This window comes from Lepidochelys olivacea (genome assembly GCF_965140295.1).
Source record: "Lepidochelys olivacea isolate rLepOli2 genome assembly, chromosome: 9".
Classification (NCBI taxonomy): Eukaryota; Metazoa; Chordata; order Testudines; family Cheloniidae; genus Lepidochelys; species Lepidochelys olivacea.
The window spans coordinates 6,066,033-6,087,341 of record NC_140419.1 but is presented as its reverse complement, the minus strand read 5'-3'; the positions used below and the strand labels follow the sequence as shown (position 1 = coordinate 6,087,341).

Below are 21,309 nucleotides of genomic sequence, written 5' to 3'. Positions count from 1 at the left end.
CAGACCATGAAGCCCAGGACACTGGGAAGGGTGACCTTTCTCTGTCAGCGGCCTGCAGGGTGACCTTGGACAGCAGATCCTGTTTTTTAAAATTTCATGATTTTTTGGAGCTTGACTTGTGAGCTATGAATGCTTGGAGCTGGTGATATTAGCTGGCACTCAACACCCTCCCATACCTACAGAGATTCAATTCCTTTCAAATTAAAACCAACTATAAGAAATGAAACGTGGGAAGCAAATGACAAGATGCACCACTTCAGGCCAGAGAGTTTCCTCCAGAATAATCAGGCTGCTTTTGTGTGACTCCCAGAACCGTGCTAGGTGCATTACAAAACATACAAAGGTATGTCTACATTGCAAAAAAAATCCCAAAACCCCACAGCAGCAAGTCTCAAAGCCTAGATCAGCTAACTCCGGCTTGTGCTCTGGAGCTAAACACAGCAGTGTGGATGCTCCGCCTGAGCTGGGCTTTGCAACCTGGAAAGCGGGGAGGGTCTCGGAGCCTGGGCTCCAGCCCGAGCAGAAACGTCTACACTGCTACTTTTAGCCCCGTAGCTCAAGCCCAAGTCAGTTGATCCAGGCTCCAGACTCACTCCCATTGGTCTGTTGTTGCTGTGTAGACGTAGATTCCAGACTGAAGAGTTCATGAGTTTAAAATAGACCCAGATAATGATACAACTAAACAAGAAATCACGTTTTTTGGCTGTGAAATATTTTAAAAAATATTTAATGTTTGATGTTAAGGGTTTAAAATAAATATTTAAGCAGCTGTAAATATAAAGAAGAGTCCACTGTCATTACATAATTCCTCACATGAAAACTGTCCCAGGACATTTTGTCTGCCCTGCTGTAAGTGATAAATGGTTTGAAGTTTATACATACACACAGGCATGCAAACAGAGAATAAACTCCAAATTTTAATGTGTGGGGGTTTTTTGTTGTGTAGTTTTTTTGTTTTTGGTTTTTTATTTTGGTGGCAGTTCAGATCTTAGCTGGATACAGGAGCTGTAAAAAAAGAGAGAGAGAGAGAGAGAGAGAGAGAGAGAAACATTAAGTCTCTAATGCAAAAATGCATAATTTGTAACAACATTTGTATAACTGCAGCACCTAGGAACCCAGGGATGGGCCCGGATCCCACTGAGCTTGGTGATGTACAAACTCTGAACAAACAGACTCTCCCTGCTCCAAAAGGGATTATAATCTAAGTATAAAACAGAGAGGACAGATGGACACAGACAGAAAGGGGAGACAAGGAAACAGTGAGACACTATTAGTCAGCATGATAGGCGGTGGTGTCAGTCCACCAGCAGTCCAACTGTTGTCAAGTTAATCAATTAATCATAATTAGAGCTGGTTGGGAATTTTTCAATTAATTTTTTTTTAAAGTGTTCACAAAAAACCCCACCCTGAGATCCCAGAACAGTCAATAGGCTGGGGTTGGGGCACTCAGCTGAGATTGGGGAACCCAGATACAGGTCCCCGTTCTATCTAATTCAGAGCAAAGACTGGAACATGAGTTCCCCATCCCAGGTGAGTGCCCCAAACCTCAGACTACTACTGGCTACTTTGGGGTGGGAAGGGGTGTTTATGTAGGTTTTTTCCCTCCCTCTTTTTGTGTGTGAAAACTTTCAAAAGGTCTCAGTTTTGTCCCAGTGCAGAATGGGAAAATGTCTGGAATCTCAACATTTTATGGGGAAAGGAAAAGTTTCCCAGCCAGCATTAATCATAACCTCTACAATGCACCAGTAAGGATGCAACTATTCAATGGGGTTACTTGATATTAGATTCAAATCACCTACCTCCCACAGTGCCTCTTCCCTCCCCCTGAAAAAAAAAAATCTAAATACCTCTCAGGGACATTCTCCATCAGATTATACCAAACCGTAGGCAAGTTGCATCACTCCTAGTGTCTATTTAACATGATCATTGTACACATGGTGAAATCAGTTTCTTTCTATGGAGATCAACTCCACAGAGGGGGTAGTGTGTACTTGAATGTGCTAAACACAGTCCATTTTACTTGGAGCAGGGAGTTCACAAACCTGCACTGTAGGTACTCCACGTTACATAGGAACCTAGCGAAACTGATTCACACAAAGCCACATATCAAGATGCAAGATCTCTCTAGACCAGCTAGAGCACCCAATCACCATAGATACAGCCGTACCAAATTCAGGTCCGCTTTGGTCATGGGATTTTTAAAATCGTAAATGTCATGGTTTCGGATCTTTAAATCTGAAATTTCACAGGGTTGTAACCATGGGGTCCCAACCACGGGGGGCGGGGGAGGCGGGGGTGTCACAAGGCTATCGTCGGAGGGTTGCAGTCTTGCCACCCTTACTCCTGTGCTTCAGAGCTGGGCATCTGGCCAACATCCATGGAGCTTCCTGAAGCCAGGGGAAGATCCCCGAGGTGGGTCTGAGCTGGCCCTGAGAGTGGCCTGTGCCGGGGAAGAGAGAGTCCTGTCCCTCCCCCGCCTGTCCGGGACTAGCAGTTGGAGCTCAGTGCACAGTCACAGCCCCCAGCTCTGCCTCTCCCTGACTCCAGGCCCGGTGCTCAGGAGTTAAAGGGGCCACTGGCTGGCTGGCTGGGTGTGTGTGTTAAAGGGGCCTCGGGCTGGCTGTGTGTGGGTGTGACCACGGGGCCCTGGGCCGCCGCCCACTTGCCCACCTGTAAGGCTGGGCCTCCCTCCCTGCCCCCCAACTTGACAACCCCCCCATACCATGCCACCTTTACTTCCGCGCTGCTGCTGGCAGCGATGCTGCCCTCAGAGGTGAGCTCCCTCCCGGCCAGCAGCCGCTGCTCTTCAGCTGACCAGCTCTGTGAACTCTAGTCTCCTCTACAATAGCCAGATTTCCTGGGGGCGACCAGATTTCATGGTCCGTAATGTGTTTTTCATGGCGGTGAATTTGGTAGGACCCTAACCATTTATGCTGCTACTTTGCCACAACTTTTCAGAGCTCTGCCTCCCCCCTGACTTCTCACGGCAGCTGCACCATGCAAATCAAAATTCTGCTGATGCACAGGGATGGAGGGGACCTAGGAAGCTGATGCAAAGTCCTCTAAAGTCCCCGGAGGACTTGCCATTGATTTCAGAGGGGGTCGGATCAGGCCCCTAGCATGCAGTGTAACAAACAGGGCTTGGCTTGTCGTCGTCTACCGGTGGCCCTGAGCATTGGTGTGGAGGACAGCTTGGTAAATGCCACCCTGCCAAGGGTTAATGGCAACAGAAATACTGTAAGGTGAACTAAAGGGAAGAAAAGGACTGTTGCTGGATTGCTGGAGCAGCAGCTCTCCCTGCTGACGACAGCATGCTCAGAATCTAGCTGCTAGCACGAGTTTTGTTATCCCATCGAGGGGAGCATATATGGCACCCCAGGGATTTGCGCAGCATTGCAGGACTGTGCATGTGGCCTGGGGAGGAAGGGGGTGTCCTATAAAAATCTGTCTGGCCTAGGGTTTTCTATAGCACCATTACCACAGTATCTAAGCCCCCCCGCTCCCCTCCCACTGCTCTCCCCGTCCTCCTTCCCCCAGCCCAGCACAGCCTGCTTGCAGTCCCAGGCAGGGAGAAAGGGGAATTTCCAAACTCCTGCCAGGGGAGAGTTGTGGGAGTGGGGAAGGCATCTCAGGCAAAAGTATCTGCAGGAGTTGGCCTGCCTGGGAGCACTCCTCCAACAAGTATGCTAGGAGCAGCCAGCAAAACGGGTTTGCTCGTACAGTAGCAGCATGTGGATGTTGCTATGAAGGGACGGGCTGAGATGCACCCACCTTCCAGGCACATTGCAATGCGGCCTAAGGGAGCCTGTCCTCATACCGTCTTTCATATCCTGTGTTGCACACACCCAAGCTGAGTCGGATGGTAACTGGATCCTGGGGAGTCATTTCTGGGGGGAGGGGAGGAACACAGTGTAAATGCCGCTGGCTTGGGGAGCATCAGCCGCAAGGTTGGGGCTGGGCCGAGCATGAACCACTGAGCAGAGGAGCCTGCGACACGCCTTTGCAGAAGAGCCACACCACCGTGCAGCCTCTCCCACCTGTTCTTCCTCGCAGCGCATGCTGTCGCCAGCAATCCCAGCTTCTCAAGTGGACCACAGAGGGGATCCAGCCAGGCTAAGGGATCAGAAGGGACTCGCTGGCACCTATGTGAGGACTCTCCGGTCTCGAACCCAGGCCCCCAGACAATCCTCAGATGGCGACCTGCACCCAGCAGCTTGCTGGTCCCAGAGTGTAGGCTGGTGGAGCCTCGCTCACCACAGGCCCCACCCACGAAGCTCCCAACGGTAGGAGATGTCCAGCCTCTCAGATTGGCGCAGACTCACTATTTAAGGCAGGAGGTGGCACAGGAAGTTGTCCAAGCAACAAGGTGAATCCCTGGCATGCAACAGGACCCTGCCTTCTCCACTACCTTCAGAGCCCTGCCTTGCTCCTGTCCTCTAGCCTCGACCCAGATCCCTGCTGCTACACTCCCCCCTCCCACCACACCCCCCAGCTTGATTCCTGACTCTAGCTCTGACCCTTGGCTTGACTCCCCATTCTGTCCCCGCCTCTGACCTCCGCTTTCTGGCTCACGATTGCCAGCGCTGACCGCCTAAGTCCCAGTTTATGACAGCACCCAGCTCTCTCCGACCTGCTGGGCAATGACTGAACGTCCCCCCCCAAACCCTACTCAAACAGAGCCTGACCTACAATCCTCCTCAGCACTGATTTAACATGCCCCCTGCCCTCACACTAAGTAGGGCTGGTGGACTGGGGCAGGTTGCCCCTATGTAAAAGGCCCAGACATTTATTGACACCACCACATAGTTCCCCAAAAACCCACGGACACCGGCTGGATGGCCCCTGAACCAAGACTTTCTCCTCAGAGCTCTCACACACATGCAAGATGCCTCCTCTCCCATCTCCTACTCAAGCTCTGTCTAGCACATGAGCTCAGCTTCCCAGAGCTGCTTCCTCCTGTCAGTTAGCAACAAGGAGCAGCAAATCTACAGGGCTCCGAGCCATGCAGCTCAAAAGAGCAGCTCCTGATGTACTTTCTTGAAGGCCCTCCTCAGGCCCTGCAGCACCATGGGTTGCTGAAAGGGATACGGCGGTTCCCCTTCCCCAGTCTAGTTTCCAGCTCATGGGCCCCCCATGCCCATCCCAGCCTCCCAAATACCGCCTTGCTCAGCTCCACCCTGGATGCCCACATCCCTGATTTTCATGTCTCTCTGGTGTGTCTCTCACGCCTAACTCTGCTTTGATCTCTGCTTCCCCTCTGCACCCAGCTCAGACTTCCACATTTCCTTCCACCCACCTAGCTCTTTGTCTCTCCTCCCCAGCAAGACCTGCTCTTAAGTCCCCCTTCACATGATGCCTAGCCCTGTGTGACCTCTGACCCCTCCAGTACCTTCTTGGCCCTTCAGAACTTCTCTCAGGGCTCTGCAGGCAGCTCTCTTGACCTCCAGGGTCCCGTCTGGCTGGCCTGGGCTATAAACAGCTGCTTCCACCACCAGTTCCTGGAAGCCACCATCTAGCAAGCACTGCATTCTCCTTAGCGCCCCTACCGCCCGTTCTGATTCCACCTGCTGGTGCTGCAGGTCTGGCTGGATCATCACCAGTACCAGAGCAGCTGGCATGCAGGGAAAAAGATTCCTTAAGTTCCAGAGTGTTTCATCCAGGTGTTCCCACTGCATGAGCTGCCTCAGCGTGGCCGATTGCCAGAGCATGAAGACCAGCTGTGGTTGCATCTCCTGCTCTTCCTCCTTGATTTCCTCCTTCCGGTGGAGTTTGGCCTCTAGGTCAATCCCTCTGAAGAGCGCCTGGGCAAAGTCCATCTGCACAAGCGGGGCTGCCTCATGTACATCGTCCATCTCCATCACTAGCACCTGGCCATTCCGCCTGCCCACAGTGTCCAGCAGAGTCAGGAACTGCCCGTGCACTGGCTCTGCCGGGGAGCACACAGGCATCTCCCCTAGCAGCTCGGACTCCATATCTTCCTCCCAGACTACAGCGTCACTAGAATGGCAAGTGGCTTGTTACAGGGAGCGTAAGGCAAGCCTATGCCAATGTTTCTGTGGGAGTGGAAAGTGTGTGCAGAGAACAGCTAAGGCTCTGTGGGTCCCAGGCCAGGTAGACAGCTCACCCTAGTTCAAGCAGAGCACATAAAAACAGCAGTGTGAACATGTCAGCATAGGCTAGCTGCCCTAGCCCAAGCCTGCCCAGCTAGCCCAAGTCACAACATCTACAGTGATTTTTAGCATGCTAACTCTGCTTGAAGTAGCCTGAGTCTCTTTACCTGGGCTGGGAGACTTGCTCTCAGCTGCGGTGTAGACATGAACTGCTCACAAAGAAGCAGGTTAGATATTGTGGGTTTATTCGACAAGGGATCAGAATTCTTGCAAAGCGAAGAGGAAAAAGAACAACAAATGGGACCTTTCACTACAGGAGGATCCAAAATTGGTGTCATTGGCCATTTTTGCAGTGAGCAACCCAGGCCGTTGGAGGTGCAATGCATACTGTATACTGTATACACATCCTCCCTGGGAGGCAGAACAAAGAGGAATTGCCAGTCCAGTTCAGACAGGAATTTATCCAGCACAGTATGTGATCACCAACAGCGTCCAGGAACAAATACTGCAGCAGAATAGGCTAGAATCCAGGTGATATGAAAATATGGAATAACTCAACCACTGGGAAGTTTCTTACTAACTTCTTATGGCTGGAAGCATAACAATCTCTCCGCCCCGGCCCTCCCAATCTAATGGGGCTTGCTCATGTCATCCATATATCAGATCCTGGTAAACTCTTGGACTCTGGTATCTTGTGGGAGAGAATTGCACAGGTTGTGTTTTGCTTAAAAGAAAAACTATTGGTTTTAAAATTGTTGCCTTTCAGCTTCCTTAAATGTCCCGTTCTCAGAGTAAGAGAGGCCCGCCAGGGAGAGCAGATTTTACCTTCTCTGCATCTCTACGTCCCCTCCTCCTCTTTGTTGCCTCTATAAAGATCTTAAACTTCTCACTCTCCCCTCACAGGCCACACATCTAAACATGATTTGTCACCTCTGACCAGCTTTAATTTCTGCTGTATCTTTTAAAAGAGATTACATTTAAATAGCGTGAGACACAATGAAGAGCCCAGAAGTTCTTGCTTCAGGGCCTCAGACAAGGTGAAAACTGGCTATTGTATACACTATGCTACCCTGCCTCCAGAGGCAAAGGAGGGAAAGAGAACATGAAAGACTTTCCCCTAACAAGGGAGGTTGGGAGAGACAAACTCATACTTCTCACACCAGAAATAGACCAGAAGGTGAATTATACACATTGTGTCACTCACCAGGAAAAGGACATATAATCGATATTTAATAGATTAGCAACAGTTCCACTGCCAGATTAAAAAGTCCCTGATTCCACAAGCATGAACAGAGGGCTACATTTCACTAACACAATGTGACTGAGTATCAATTTTCAGCATCTTAAACAGGATTAATGTATCTGTTACCTATGGCCAGTTCTAAGGTAACTTACCTGTGTTACCATCTAGAGAGGAAAGCTTTTTCTAAGAGTCTTGTAATCAAACTGTTTGCAGTAGGCAAATTTGCTGCTGAACTGTATGTGGATTGGCCAGGTGATCTCTGATGTCACAATCCCACCCTTTCCCAAAATGACCTGTTACTCTTGAAATCAAACTTAAATTATTTAACATCTGTATTATGATTAATGCCTAGTGGTCCTGACTTGGGGCCCTATTGTGCTAGGCACTTTACAGTGACAGCTTCTGCCCCAAAGAACTTACAATTGTTTTTCTTCCCTGCATGTTTAACAAACCCAGTCCTAAACATACATGAAGTAAAGTAAATGCAGTATATTGATTTTAAGCCAGTTTTCAGAAGGGAGAGAGGTAAATAGTGGTGTCTCCCAGGGGTCTGTACTGAGACAAGTCCTATTCAACATATTCATAAATGACCTGGAAAAAGGGGTAAACAGCGAGGTGGCAAAATTTGCAGACGATACAAAACTACTCAAGATAATTAAATCCAATGCAGACTGCGAAGAGCTACGAAGGGATCTCACGGAACAGGGTGACTGGGCAACAAGATAGCAGATTAAATTCAGTGTTGATAAATGCAAAGTAATGCACACCAGAAAACATCTCAGCTATACATATAAAATGATGGTGTAAATTATCTGTTACCACGCAAGAAAGAGATCTTGGAGTCACTCTCTCAAAACATCCACTCAATGTGCAGTTTTCAGAGTAACAGCCATGTTAGTCTGTATCCACAAAGAGAAAAAGAGGACTTGTGGCACTTTAGAGACTAACACATTTATTTGAGCATGAGCTTTCATGAGCTACAGCTCACTTCATCGGATGCATGCAGTGGAAAAATAGTGGGGAGATTTTATATACACAGAACTTGAAACAATGGGTGTTACCATACAGTGATCAGGTAAGGTGAACTATTACCAGCAGGAGAGAAAAAAACCTTTTGTAGTGATAATCAAGGCGGGCCATTTCCAGCAGTTGACAAGAACGTGTGAGGAACAGTGGGGGTGGGGGGAATAAACACAGGGAAATAGTTTTACTTTGTGTAATGACACATCCACTCCCAGTCTTTATTTAAGCCTAAGTTAATGGTGTCCAGTTTGCAAATGTCATTACACATTACGGTGTGTATGGTAACACCCATTGTTTCATGTTCTCTGTGTATACAAAATCTCCCCCCTGTATTTTCCACTGCATGCATCTGAGGAAGTGAGCTGTAGCTCACAAAAGCTTATGCCCAAATAAATTTGTTAGTCTCTAAGGTGCTACAAGTCCTCCTTTTCAATGTGCAGGGGCAGTCAAAAAAGCTAATGATGTTGGGAATCATCAAGAAAGGGATGGATACTAAAAGAGAAAAATCCATGGTACACCCATACCTTAAATACTGTTTGCAGATGTGGTCGCCCCATCTCAAAAAAGATATATTGGAATTGGAAAACATACAGAAAAGGGCAACAAAAATGATTGGGGGATGGAATGGCTTCCATATGAGGAGAGATTAATAAGACTGGGACTTTTCTGCTTGGAAAAGAGACGACTAAGGGGGGATATGATAGAGGTCTATAATAGGCAGCAAGTTTAAAAACAAAAAGTATTTCTTCACACAACGCACAGTCAATCTGTGGAACTCCTTGCCAGAGGAAGTTGTGAAGGCCAAGACTACAACAGGGTTAAAAAAAAGAACCAGAAACCCAGTATGGCCCTTATGTTCTTAAATAAGAATTTTTTTCTTGTTAAAAGTCTAGCGGATAACCAATATCTAACAATCCTGGAAAACAGCAAGTCAAGACTTGTGCAGAGGAAACATGCATTGTGGTGATGGAGAATGAAGGGATTTCAAACAGGTGGCAGGTGTGTAACTAAACTACATAAAGTGGAAGTTAAGAGGTAGGTGAGAACCAGAGGATTGTTCAAGGGTGCTAAAGTCCTCGTGAGTATCTCAAGAAGCCACTACATCTTTAAATGTGAGTTGAACCAATCTGAATCTTGGCAAATAAACTGAATTCTGTATTACACGTGAAATTACAAACTGTAACTGTACAGAACTGTATTATCTACATGGATTTGTCAGAAGAATCATCAACCAGTGCAAGAGAAACAAAACTTTGAGCTTTCATTTTAGTAAGCAGGCAAAGTGTTTTTCAAATACTGTATGAAAGTTGCATTTGTTTTCAGTTTACATGCACAATTTTGAGATGTTAAACTTTTATTGAAGAGCACTTAGATACCATGATGGGAGTTGCAGGAAAAAAGCCACAGGTAGATAACAGCCATTCATTGTGATCTATTTTCATTTAAGAGGTAATTTTCTCTTTTGATGCTTTGGTCAGTAACAAATCCAATTCCTCCCTTTATCATCTGCTATTACTAGGCCATTGTCCTGTTTTGTGGATTATGTAACACTTGTAGAAACAACTGAAAGTGAACTAGTTATCCCCCACACCAGCTGAAGGTCATAAGAAATCATTAAAAACAAAATATACAAAAAGGAACAATTTCTGAATTTTATTTTTAGTAAAAATTTAGATCCTAGATGGATACAGCATCTGAAAAACAAAAACATCAGGTTAGATCTTGTTACTAAACTAAAATGTTAACACATATTTCTAATTAATCATTCTCTAAATACCCATGCGGATAGCTAGGAGTCTGCATAGAGAATTCTTTGACAGGTTACTGGTCTAGTGGATGGAGGGAAGTGGTAGGTGTGCTATCTTGATTTTAGTAAGGCTTCTGATACGGTGCCACCTGACATTCTCATTAGCAAAGGAGAAAAATGAGGTCTATACAAAATTACTGTAAGCTGGTGCACAACTGGCTGAGACCATTCTCAAAGAGTAGTTACCAATGGTTCATTATCAAACAGGGATGTGGTATTTGGGGGTGGGGTCACGCAGGGGCCTGGTACTAGTCAATATTTTCATTAATGATTTGGATAATAGATTACCCAAATAAATATGCTTATTTAATTTGCAGGTGACTCCAAGATCTAACTATAATGGTAGATAAGCTCCGGAATAGGCTTACAAGGCAGGATGTGGAAGCCGCACCATTGGAGGCTTTTAAGAACAGGTTGGCCAAACACCTGTTAGGAATGGTCTAGATTCTCTTGGTTCTGCCAAAGCAGGGGGCTGGACTAGATGACCTCTCAAGATTCCTTCCAGCCCTACATTCCCTGAAGTAGTGATGATTCCACATCAGGGGTGGGCAAACGTTTTAGCCCGAGGGCCACATCTGGGAATAAAAATTGTATGGCGGGCCATGAATGCTCACGAAATTGGGGCTGGGGTGTGGGAGGGGGTGAGGGCTCTGACTGGGGGTGCGGGCTCCGGAGTGGGGCCAGAAATGAGGAGTTCAGGGTGCAGGAGGGTGCTCTGAGCTGGGGAGGGTGAATGGGAAGGGGTGCAGGCTCTGGGGGGGGCTGGGGATGAGGGGTTTGGGGTGCAGTAGGGTGCTCTGGAGGGGGATCAGGGCTGGGGAGTGGGAAGAGGCTCAGGGGTGCAGGCTCCGAGCAGTGCTTACCTCAAGTGGCTTCCGGAAGTGGCGGCATGTCCCTTCTCTGACTTCTAGGTGGAAGCGCTGCCCCATCCGCAGGCACCACCCCTGCAGCTCCCATTGGCTGTGGTTCCTGGCCAATGGGAACTGCAGGGCAGCACTTGGGGTGGGGGCAGCTTGCAGGCCCATGGCTGCCCCTAAGGGTAAAGGCTGGAGGTAGGCAATGCCGTTGCTTCCGGGAGCCGTGTGGAGCGGCCTCTGACCCTGCTCCCTGGCTGGAGTGCTGGAGCAGGGCAAGCCCCAGACCCTGCTACCCAGTGGGAGCTCAAGGGCTGACTTAAAATGGCTGGCGGGCCAGATTTGGCCCGTGGGCTGTAGTTTGCCCACCCCTGTTCTACATGGAAGAATGAAAGAGCACAGAACATGGCTCAGTCTTTGGCAAGTGCTCTTTGCAGGGGTAGCCCATGCACAATCTTCGAACCTAGCTGGGGGAATGAGAGGATAACTGCTCTCTTTTGCCCAGCTGCAATGAAGGATAGTACTTGTGCTCCTCCTACAGTGGTTTTTCTACAGGATAACGAAAGCTGAGCAGGGTCACATCTCACTCTGATACTGTTCTTGACAATATAATTAGGATGACAGTGTGTACAGGAGCAACAGTTTGAGTGGTGAGAGACAGCCAGCCAAGGAGGAGGTTATCCTGGAGGTGCATGGGTAACAGCACATGTGAGTTTTGGGTCCATGACTGGACTTGGGAGAGATTCATTTAGTCCTCAGCCAGAAGCAGGGCTGATACGGTGAGGGCACTTGGGGAAGATAAGGGAAAGTAAAAAAAAGACCCCAGAACACCCTGACCCAAATAAAAGGGAGAGTGGACCAGGAGACTCGGGGAGAGAGGAGAAGAAAGAATTAGATATACAAAGTTTGAGGGAGAGGGAAAAGAAAGCAAAAGTAAATAATCTTTGAGGGGTGATTACAGTGAAGTTAAACCTTTCCCATTGCCAGAGTACAGGTCCCAACATGCACCTATGACAGGCCCTGTGGAAGATGCACACTGGAAACAGGGGAAAGGGAATTTTTGTATATTTCCCCTCCACCAATGTAACATTTTCTCAGTGTTCTTTGAAAATCTTGTATCCCAAAAGGTATAATTTAGTTAAAATAAAATCATCACTATAGGTTCAAAGCTGTTAGGAAAAACTACTCACCACTCTGATTCTGTGCCCAATGGCCTTGGCAGGAAGGTTGGACCGGAACTTGGCACGAACCATGCCACTGTTTCCATGGGCACGTGTTACTTTCCCCCAGATCACTCGTGTTCTGTTGGGCTTCCCACCAGGGGTCACGGTATTGCTAACAAACAGAAGACTGTTAACTCCTGGGCATTCCACTTCAAACCAAGTGACGGTCTACTTAAAGCAACAGTGGCAGGTTAAAACCACCACCTTTTAAAAGAAGTTTCATTCCTTCTATTGTCATGGCTCCCTTGGAATGGTCAAACTCAAAGTTTAGAAACATTTATTTGGTCACTCATAATGCAGATTTGCTTTCATCCAAGCTGGGAGAAATGCACATTTTGAAGAGATTTTTTGGTGATCTCATTAGCATGAGGTGGTGATGTTTGGATTGCAAATACAATAGGGCAACGGGTTTAAATCCAAACATAAAAGCACGAAAACATGTCTGTACATTTGCCCCATCAAGTTGTGGGTGAACCTAACAGTGTCCCTTTACAAAACATCCTTCAAGCAACAGTATTCTACCTGGCTTATATTAAGTCAGTAATTTACAGAATTAAATCAAACTAAATAGATATAAGCCAGCTGGCAAACTTGTTGAGTTGTGTCCACACAGAGATTTGCACCAGTTTAAACTAAATCAACTAGTTAAACCAGTGCAAGTTTTGTGTGTAGATTAGCCTCCTATCTTAGATTTACCTTTCAGAACTGCTATGTCTGGGATTTGCAGGCTTCAATCACTCCCCTCTGATCCATTCCAAACACTGTATCTATTTCCAGTACTGGTACTAACTGGGGAAAGTATTCTGCCTAGTGATTTACTGGATGATTTGTAAATAACTATAATATATATTCACGCAAACAATATTACACATTAGAATTCTTGATTATCACTACAAAAGGTTTTTTTCCTCTCCTGCTGGTAATAGCTCACCTTAACTGATCACTTTCGTTAGTGTGTACAACACCACCCATTGTTTCATGTTCTCTGTGTGTGTGTATATATATATCTATCTTCCTACTGTATTTTCCACTGCATGCATCCGATGAAGTGGGTTTTAGCCCACGAAAGCTTATGCTCAAATAAATGGGTTAGTCTCTAAGGTGCCACAAGTACTCCTTTTCTTTTTGCGGATACAGACTAACACGGCTGCTATCAATAACCTTAGTGTTCACTAGCTTTAAATTCACACATTAACAATCTAATCCACTGGGAGCACAGCTTAAAGCCATATGCAACAGTAATTACAATTCACATCATGTAATAAGACTCTAACCTATCCCCAGACCACCTGCAAGAAAAATCAAAACCCTCACGCGGTCCAACCCACTTCTGTTAAAACACAAGAAGAGAAATGCTTCACTCTGTGTGTCTGGCAAACTATCAAAGGGAAGAAGAGGGCTTCCCACTAAGCATGCCCTGATTCCCTCAATCCTTTTAGATGTATTAATGTAGAAGTTATCAATTTGAGTGACTCCTGTGACTTTAACTGTAGAGGAAAAGGAGAGGTTTCTAAGATGTCCAGGTCCAAATCAGAACCTTGAATTGCACCCAGAAACATAATAAAAGCCAGAATGGTCTCTGGAGCACAGGGAAAAAGCACTCGCTGTATGAAACATTCTAAATGGGAAACCACATTCTGCACTAGCTGTGCCTTAAACCAGTGGTTTCAACCTTTTTTCATTTATGGACCCCTCTAAAAAATTGCAAATGGAGGTGTAGACCCTTTTGGAAATCTTAGACATAGTCTGTGGACTCCCAGGGGTCCGTGGGACCACAGATTGAAAACCACAGTTCTATGGTAACACTTTTTTGTGGACCCCTCATACATAGTCTGCAGACCCTCAGGGGTTCGAGCACAGGATGAAAATCACTGCCTTAAAGTAATCTAATCAGGAAGTAACAAAGGCACAGATATCTGCATCAAGGTCCACATCAATAGAAAAATTCAACCTGCTATGCAAGTAGAGAAGGGAATAACCACAAATGTATCAAACCTACAGTACTTCTGGGGCATCCATCAGCATAGTAACAGCAGCAGCAATGATGGTGATCAGTTATATGCACTCCCAGAAGCAGATGAGGATTGATTAAATCCCTTCAGGTTACAAAGCAAACCCTCACTGAAGGGGATGATATTAATTCTGTCACTTAAAGCACTGAAGTACAACAGTGAAGGACACTTCAGTCCAGTCCATTACTGACTTGACTTCAGTTCACACCAGTATCCTGGAGGCGAGAAGACTCATGTCCAACCCATCACTCTTACCAGAACCGTTAGTCTTCTAACCCAGCATTTCTACAAGAGCAATCATACTGATGTTTAACACATTATCATTTAATAACTGAATTAATTTGGTACCTAGAATTGTGAAAGCAAAAACTAAATCTCCAAAACTGAACCCTGTCTTGCACAATTCTACTTGGCCATTTTGTTTGTTTCACCATTATCATGGCAACAGGTATGCAAATACATTTATTGTGGCCTGATCAATTTTTACGACAATTTTTACAAGTCCTATTTGGCATAACAACAAGGAGTTCAGCTACTTACTTTTTAGCTTTGTATACATAGGCACATCTCTTGCCCAAGTAGAATTCAGTCTCATCACGGGCATAAACTCCATCAATTTTCAGAAGGGCAGTGTGCTCCCTCTGATTTCGGAGGCCACGCTTATAGCCAGCAAAAATGGCTTTGGACCACAGTCTAGGAAATATTGAACATATTAATGAATTGCCAACCACTAAAGCGTACTGCACGTGAATACGTTTTCTGAACAAAACTTTCTGAAATAATTAGATATCATGCTAGTAGAAAGCATACAGGGGAAAAAGGAACAGTGCTTCCCTTGAGCAAATACCCCCACATTCACAAAGTGCAGCTTCTTTAGCACAAGACATCAATTATAAAAATCCTGCACTAGCCTTCTCCTTCCTTCCTTTTTTATACTAGAACCATTTCTAAAAAAACGTTATTTTCATTTTTTTAAACACACAAACACTTGTCGCAAGATCCCAAAGGGATAGACAGTATATTCCATACATGGTGAAATAGATTAAGAACTTGGGGCCTGCTATCCCACAAAAGTCACCATGTCAAACAACTTAGTTAAAATGTTCTCTTTCAACATGGTTAAATCATAACTGCATCCCAGCGTCAATGGGTGGGAGAAAACATAATCATGTCCGCTGTGACCAGTCCAAGTCTTTAGCACAATTCAGGACACTTAAAATATGTTTAAGGTCTTCAATGTTGATAAATGCAATACACATTGGAAAACATAACCCCAACTATACATATAAGATGGGGTCAAAATTTGCTGGAACCACTCAAGGAATAGATCTTGGAGTCATTGTGGATAGTTCTCTGAAAACATCCACTCAATGTGCAGCAGCAGTCAAAAAAGCAAAATGTTGGGAATCATTAGGAAAGGGACAGATAGTAAGACAGAAAATATCACATTTCCTCTATATAAAACCATGATAAGCCCACATCTTGAATGCTGTGTGCAGATCTGGTCACCCCATCTCAAAAGGTGTATATATTGGAATTGGAAAATGTACAACAAAAATGATTGGGGGATGGAACAGCTTCCATATGAGGAGAGATTAACAAAACAGGATTTTTCAGCTTGGAAAAGAGATGCCTAAGCGGGGGGGATATGATAGAGGTCTATAAATTTGTGATTGGTGTGGAAAAATTAAATAAGAAAGTGTTATTTACGCCTCCTCATGACACAAGAGCTAGGGGTCACCAAATGAAATTAATAGGTAGCAAGTTTAAAACAAACAAAAGGAAGTATTTCTTTACACAACCTGTGGAACTCTTTGCCAGAGGATGTTGTAAAGGCCAAGATTTATAACAGGGTCTCAAAAAAAGAACTACCTAAGTTCATGGAGGATAGGTCCATCAATGGCTATTAGCCAAGATGGGCAAGGATGCAAAACCATGCTCTGAAGCATCCAGTCTGTTTGCCACAAGCTGGGAATGGGAGACACAGGATGGATCACTTGATGATTACCTGTTCTGTTCATTCCTTCTGAAGCCCTTGTATTGGCCACTGTCAAAAGACAGGATACTGGGCTAGACAGACCATTGGTCTGATCCAGTATGGTCGGTTTTATGTTGAGAAACTATGTTTAAGCAATTATACTATAAAGGGGTTTCTTAACATAGTTACTTTTACAGTAGAGATCTGTCCAGGCTACACTTAACTCCATAACCAAACTGTAACACAGGTAATTGCATATGCAGTTTGCATCCATGAACAAGACAGGTAGCTTCCAACTGTAACACATCAGTAGGTTGCAATCAGATTCTAACAACTCTTGACGCATAGACAGGCCCAGTTACTATGTCCGTGTGACCTAATTATCCAGTCCTCCTTCCTTGGTCTGTGCAGAGCACTCTGCGAACTGCAGTGCGCTGTGCAGCAGCGTGGGATAAGCGTCAAGATGTCTAAGAACATACTGATCCAGACACAACTGTGCAGCGTAACAGGCAGGGCAAGATTTTCTAGCTGACAGATGTTTGGGACAGGAAGAATAGTATCGGTCATGACAACCACATCACAACGGAGGGTCAGAGCTTAGTTAGGTTTAACACAACACGTTCTACAGCTGAGATGGGGCTAGGGAGAGGAAATGTGTGTGATTTACGAAGCCCGCCCCCCCAGCCAGTGTAACGTGTCCAGCGACAATAAAGGAAGTTTTCAGAGCCCATCGCTCACCTTCCAGACATGGTGTCGTCCTGAAGTCCTGCTCCCAGCAGGGCTGCGAAGCACAAAAAGACTTTAGCCGCCACACTCGGGAATTTAGCACCAAGCGGCTGTATGACCCCCCCCCCACGCGGCGGCCGGCACGTCCCACGGGATCCCAGGCTCCCCCACTAGGCGGCTGGAGAGGGGAGCAGCACCAGGGGCCCCCAGCTAGAGCCCGGCCAGTTGAGGGGGGAACCCAGCTCTGCACCGGCCGCCTACGTTAGCCGGGCCAGGCCCCCACCCCGCGGGCCTTATCAGGGCAGCAGCCCCGCGATGTCCAGTCAAGCCCCCCGGGCCCCTCTCGGGCGAGTGAGAGCCGGGAGGCGCCGGGTTCGGAGCCGGCTCAGCCCAGGGCCTAGCACCATCCGCCCCGCATCGGCTTCATCCCGCCGCCTGCCCGCTCCACGCGCCCCCCGCTCCACAGCCCGGCCCCCGCCGCACCTGCCCCCGCCCCACGGTGGAGGGAGAAGGCCGCTTCACCAGCCGCGGGACCTCCGCTCCGGGACTCACCCCCGCGCCTCCGACCCAAGATGGCGGCGAAAGGGAGAGCGGCCGCAAAGCACGCCGGGATATGAAATCGCAAGGACCCTTTAGGCGACCCTAATACTGCCTGACTAGAAAACGCTCGGTGGAAGGGTGACTAGACTCCAGCGACGGCCCCTCCATCCCTCTCTGCCCCTTTCTCCATAGGCAAAAACCCTGCGAGGGCGTGGTTGAGCGGCTATGCCTGACAGGCACCCGCTAAAAACCAATCTGGAGGATAGGCCCCCTGAGTTTGGTGGTTGCTATGGAGACCAGCTCTGTCCAGCCTGAGGCCTCTGTGTGAGTCTCTCCTGATTGTCGCTGATAATAGACCCCCCCAGTGGGGGGAGGGGAGAGAGCATCCCAGTGCAGGGCCCCCCCCCCCCCGGGTGGAGGGCAGTGGGGCCCCTGGAGCTAGAGAGCGGGCAGCCCACCGGGAGCATGTCGAAGCCCCTTGCGGGAGGGGGGGGGCATGGGGTCCCCCATGCTGCCCCTGGCCCCAGGGAGCACAAAGGCCTGTAGACCTCATGCTCAGACCAGCCAAGCCGACCCCTCCTGTTGAGGGCCCACGCGGGCAGTCGTTTCTCCCCCGCCCTGGGGCTGCCCATGCCACGGCCATGGTGGGTGCAACTCCCACTCCCCCGCCGTTAAACACAGCCTGGAAACCTCGGGGATGGGTTAACAACATACAGAAACCAGGCACCAGTCATGGAATGAACTGGAAAGGGGGCAAAGTGCAGCCGCGGGCAGGCCACGGTTACGATGGACAAACGGGCAACCGCGGAGGATTAAACCCCAACTAGCCGGTTTTCAAAAGGGGCCTTTAACCCAGCGAAGAGAAGCAACTAACAGTGGCTGGGTTGAGGGGCAGCTGGGGGGTGTAATACAAACAAGTGCAATAAGATGTGCATGAGCCATCACGCTGATGTGTGTTGTGCCCGCAGCCCTACCTCTGTGTTGGGTCTTTTTTTTTGGCGGTGAGCTCTTTGGAGAAGAGACTGTGTCTTCCTATGCACTGGGACAGCCCCTGGTGCTTCTTCAATGCTACTGTAATAGTAAATAACTTTAAAATTTACTTTTAATCCTTTGTTTAGATCTGGATTGAGGATTTGGGATTCATTGGAACAAAAGGTTTCAGAGTAACAGCCGTGTTAGTCTGTATTCGCAAAAAGAAAATCAGCGGATGAAGCGAGCTGTAGCTCACGAAAGCTCATGCTCAAATAAATTGGTTAGTGTCTAAGGTGCCACAAGTACTCCTTTTCTTATTGGAACAAAAGCACATTCTTAAGTGTTTTCCTGAATAGGAATGGACTTAAGCATGTGCTTAGCTGTTTTCTAGAATCAGGGCCTTGTCTCTGACATCTATCATTTCCCCCATGCAGCTAATGCTATTGTATTAGTGTAAAATTATGAATTAGTGTAAAATTTTGAAAAGTGCCATAAGTGACTTAGCAGCCTAAACTCCATTTTCAGAAGTGACTTTTGCTGAAAGTTTGGCTCCTAAGTGACTAAGTCACTTTTGAAAATTTGATTTAGGCTCCCAAGTAGCTCACATGCTTTGAAAATGTTAACCAACTCTATGATAGACTCCTCACTCCTGGGGGCTGAGGGTTCAATCTGAGAAGGTGCTGAGCCCTCTGGCTTTGATGCAGTAAAGTACTTAAACACTCAGCACTTTGCAAGATTTAGCACTATTAATGACATTTTAAAAAAAAGCACTGGAGGAACTGTTTCAGGCATCTGATAATATGATGTACTGTAGAGCACATTTGCCGGCTTTGACTGTGTTTACAACTGCTCCCACATAGGGAACATGAAAATCAGTGATGTTCCCTTTGCCAAATCCTACTTATTTTGTCAGCATCAGTAGGTTGAGCCCTAGAACCACTGTATCTTAGAGAGGATCCAGTGTGGTGAGGTCCAACTATGCTGAAAATGCTTGCCTCTGTGTTAGCATGCCCTGATAATATGATTCCTGCAAGAGTTCGCAGCCACTGAACTCCAGGTCAGCTGCTGCTCCTGGATTCCCTTCACAGGGTTCTATATTAGAGATGGAGCAAGGAAGTTAATGCTGAAGGAATTTGTATTAATTATTCTTATTTTAACAGCACCAAAAAGCATGCTAGATTCCTCTCTGTACAGCCAAAGGATGTGATCCCTGCCTTTACAAACTTAACTTACCTGAAAAATCCCACAGGTTTCCAAGGGGGTTGGTGCCACAGAGAGTGGATGTCCCTGAAGTCCTGTCTTCACCTATGCTATGCAGGCTAAACTCTATGTAGGAACTTCTGCAAAGGGGGCTCTTCCATGCTCCCCCCACTCAATTCCACTAGGTTCTCATCCCCTCCAGCCATGTATCAATATTTATTTTTTAAAATCAGCAACTTGCTTTCTGATATGCGTAGTGCTAGTCAGGGTTCTGTACAGCCATTGTCCAATAAAAGCGAGGGCTTTTCTTATTTAAGCCTCAGCTGCTATGTGAACTCACCAGTCTGACTCTGCCAATATGCTGGCAAAACACAGTGAATTAGGAGTCAAGTGGCAGCCCCTGCTTTGAATTTCCTCACTGGTACCCATGATTATCATCACTTCTTAATTGGCTGAAAGGAGCATTTCAGAGTGATGCAAGGTGTTTCCTGAGTTTCCCACGCCTGCAGCTGTATCAATCTACCAGGTGGCAGGATGGAGAAAGACATGACTACAAGGCTCTCACCTAGCAATGTGTGGGCTGTAATCCCCAAAGGGGTACCGGGCCAAACCATTTATATTGTTTTTTTTTAATTATTTCCAAACTTCCCCTCCCTTTAGGACAGAAGGGAGAGCATATGATAGTTTGCTCATCACCCCAAAATCTTGGGGGAAGCTCTGAGTCTCTTCCCATACCTTGTCTTTTCTTGTAATTAAGATTTGATCAAGGAGTTCGGTTGAGTACAATAATTAGTGTTGATGCCAGTGACTGAATCAGGATGGTCTTTTCTGTGTGTATAGCTTTAAAAGTTGACTTCAACTAGAGGAGCTCCTTATTTGTAATATTTCTCAGTACACCAGACAGTGGTTTCCTCTACATCTATAATAGAACATAAACCCTGGCAGAGCTTACGGGTTTGGCACCAACATCTGCTGAGTATATGGATATACGAGGAAGCATACAGGAGGAACTAAGGCAACATTAGGCTTTAGAGAAACATTACATTCCAGCTTTAAGTTTTCTTAAAAGGCATTAATATCTTGAATTAATTATCTCCTGGATAGAAGTTGCTGATGGGGAGGAGGTGAAGCTATTAAATTCTGCCTTTGTACCAAAAGAAGTCAGTTTTTCCTACAAGAACCTTCAACTATTTTATTCTTCTTTTAAGATTGCTGGCATAATCATCTGTCACAGCTCTTTCACAGAGAATCTTTTGAACCGTATTGTCATCTTTGTGGCTGCACACTTTATATAAGCCAGATGCAAAGGGACTCATCTCATGTAGTTTAGACCCAAAATTTCGGTTGTTTAAAAAATGTCAATATGAATAAAACACATTTTTAATTTAAAACATATCTCTACCACAACATTGTACTAGTGCACGTTAATCCAAAGGGAAACTATCTAAGGCATTTATAACAAGCAAAATTCAGTCAGAGGGACTTGTATTTTCCACTTCTTCCTTGGATTACTAGTTTCTGAGTATAAGAAAAAAAAATTTTTTTTTTACACTAACTTGATTTACTAGACTAATTTCACTGTCAGAGTTAAATGAAAAGAATAAACAAACATCATTAATGA

General features: G+C 46.4%; 3 protein-coding genes across 8 annotated transcripts in view; 1 reads left to right on the top strand and 2 right to left on the bottom strand.

The window, feature by feature from the left end:
* Positions 1-751: 751 nt before the first annotated feature.
* Positions 752-6,067, bottom strand: LOC311525868 (uncharacterized protein C2orf72 homolog). Its single transcript, XM_084638267.1, has 3 exons — positions 5,390-6,067; positions 3,772-3,887; positions 752-1,005 (listed from the first exon to the last, which is right to left on the bottom strand). The coding sequence occupies exons 1-2, from the start codon at positions 5,970-5,972 to the stop codon at positions 3,796-3,798; spliced, it is 675 nt and encodes a 224-aa protein (XP_084494393.1). The 5' UTR covers positions 5,973-6,067; the 3' UTR covers positions 752-1,005; positions 3,772-3,795.
* Positions 6,068-10,014: 3,947 nt separating this feature from the next.
* On the bottom strand, positions 10,015-17,630 carry RPL35A (ribosomal protein L35a). 3 transcript variants are annotated; one of them, XM_084638796.1, is made up of 5 exons: positions 17,529-17,630; positions 16,989-17,031; positions 14,813-14,965; positions 12,228-12,372; positions 10,015-11,216 (listed from the first exon to the last, which is right to left on the bottom strand). In XM_084638796.1, exons 2-5 carry the CDS (start codon positions 16,997-16,999, stop codon positions 11,091-11,093), a joined length of 435 nt encoding a protein of 144 aa, XP_084494922.1. In that variant the 5' UTR covers positions 17,000-17,031; positions 17,529-17,630; the 3' UTR covers positions 10,015-11,090. The 3 variants fall into 3 exon arrangements, with proteins under 3 accessions (XP_084494922.1, XP_084494924.1, XP_084494923.1); XM_084638798.1 differs by having other exon boundaries at positions 10,015-10,070; positions 17,529-17,629; XM_084638797.1 differs by having other exon boundaries at positions 17,460-17,591.
* A 34-nt stretch (positions 17,631-17,664) lies between these two features.
* DRC9 (dynein regulatory complex subunit 9) overlaps positions 17,665-21,309 on the top strand; it is a 36,303-nt gene continuing 32,658 nt past the window's right edge. For 2 of the 4 annotated variants that reach the window (XM_084638795.1, XM_084638793.1), the window contains exons 1-2: positions 17,701-17,840; positions 18,635-18,768. Coding sequence is in view for 1 of the 4 variants with exons in the window: in XM_084638792.1 (XP_084494918.1) it covers positions 17,806-17,840 (35 nt within the window). In the remaining 3 variants the exon portion in view is untranslated. Of the gene's footprint in view, positions 17,841-18,634; positions 18,769-21,309 lie in introns of all 4 variants that reach the window. The other 2 variants (XM_084638792.1, XM_084638794.1) reach the window with 2 other exon arrangements.

Excerpts from the sequence above, each read along its gene's own strand:
- LOC311525868 (XM_084638267.1), bottom strand. The coding sequence starts at position 5,972 with ATGGAGTCCGAGCTGCTAGGGGAGATGCCTGTGTGCTCCCCGGCAGAG. Across the intron at positions 3,888-5,389 it reads AGTTCTGAAGGGCCAAGAAG|AAATGACTCCCCAGGATCCA; the intron begins GTACTGGAGGGG and ends CCCTCCCCCCAG.
- RPL35A (XM_084638796.1), bottom strand. Across the intron at positions 12,373-14,812 it reads TATGTATACAAAGCTAAAAA|CAATACCGTGACCCCTGGTG; the intron begins GTAAGTAGCTGA and ends TCTGTTTGTTAG. Across the intron at positions 11,217-12,227 it reads TTGGGCACAGAATCAGAGTG|GGGCAGCCATGGGCCTGCAA; the intron begins GTGAGTAGTTTT and ends CTTTACCCTTAG.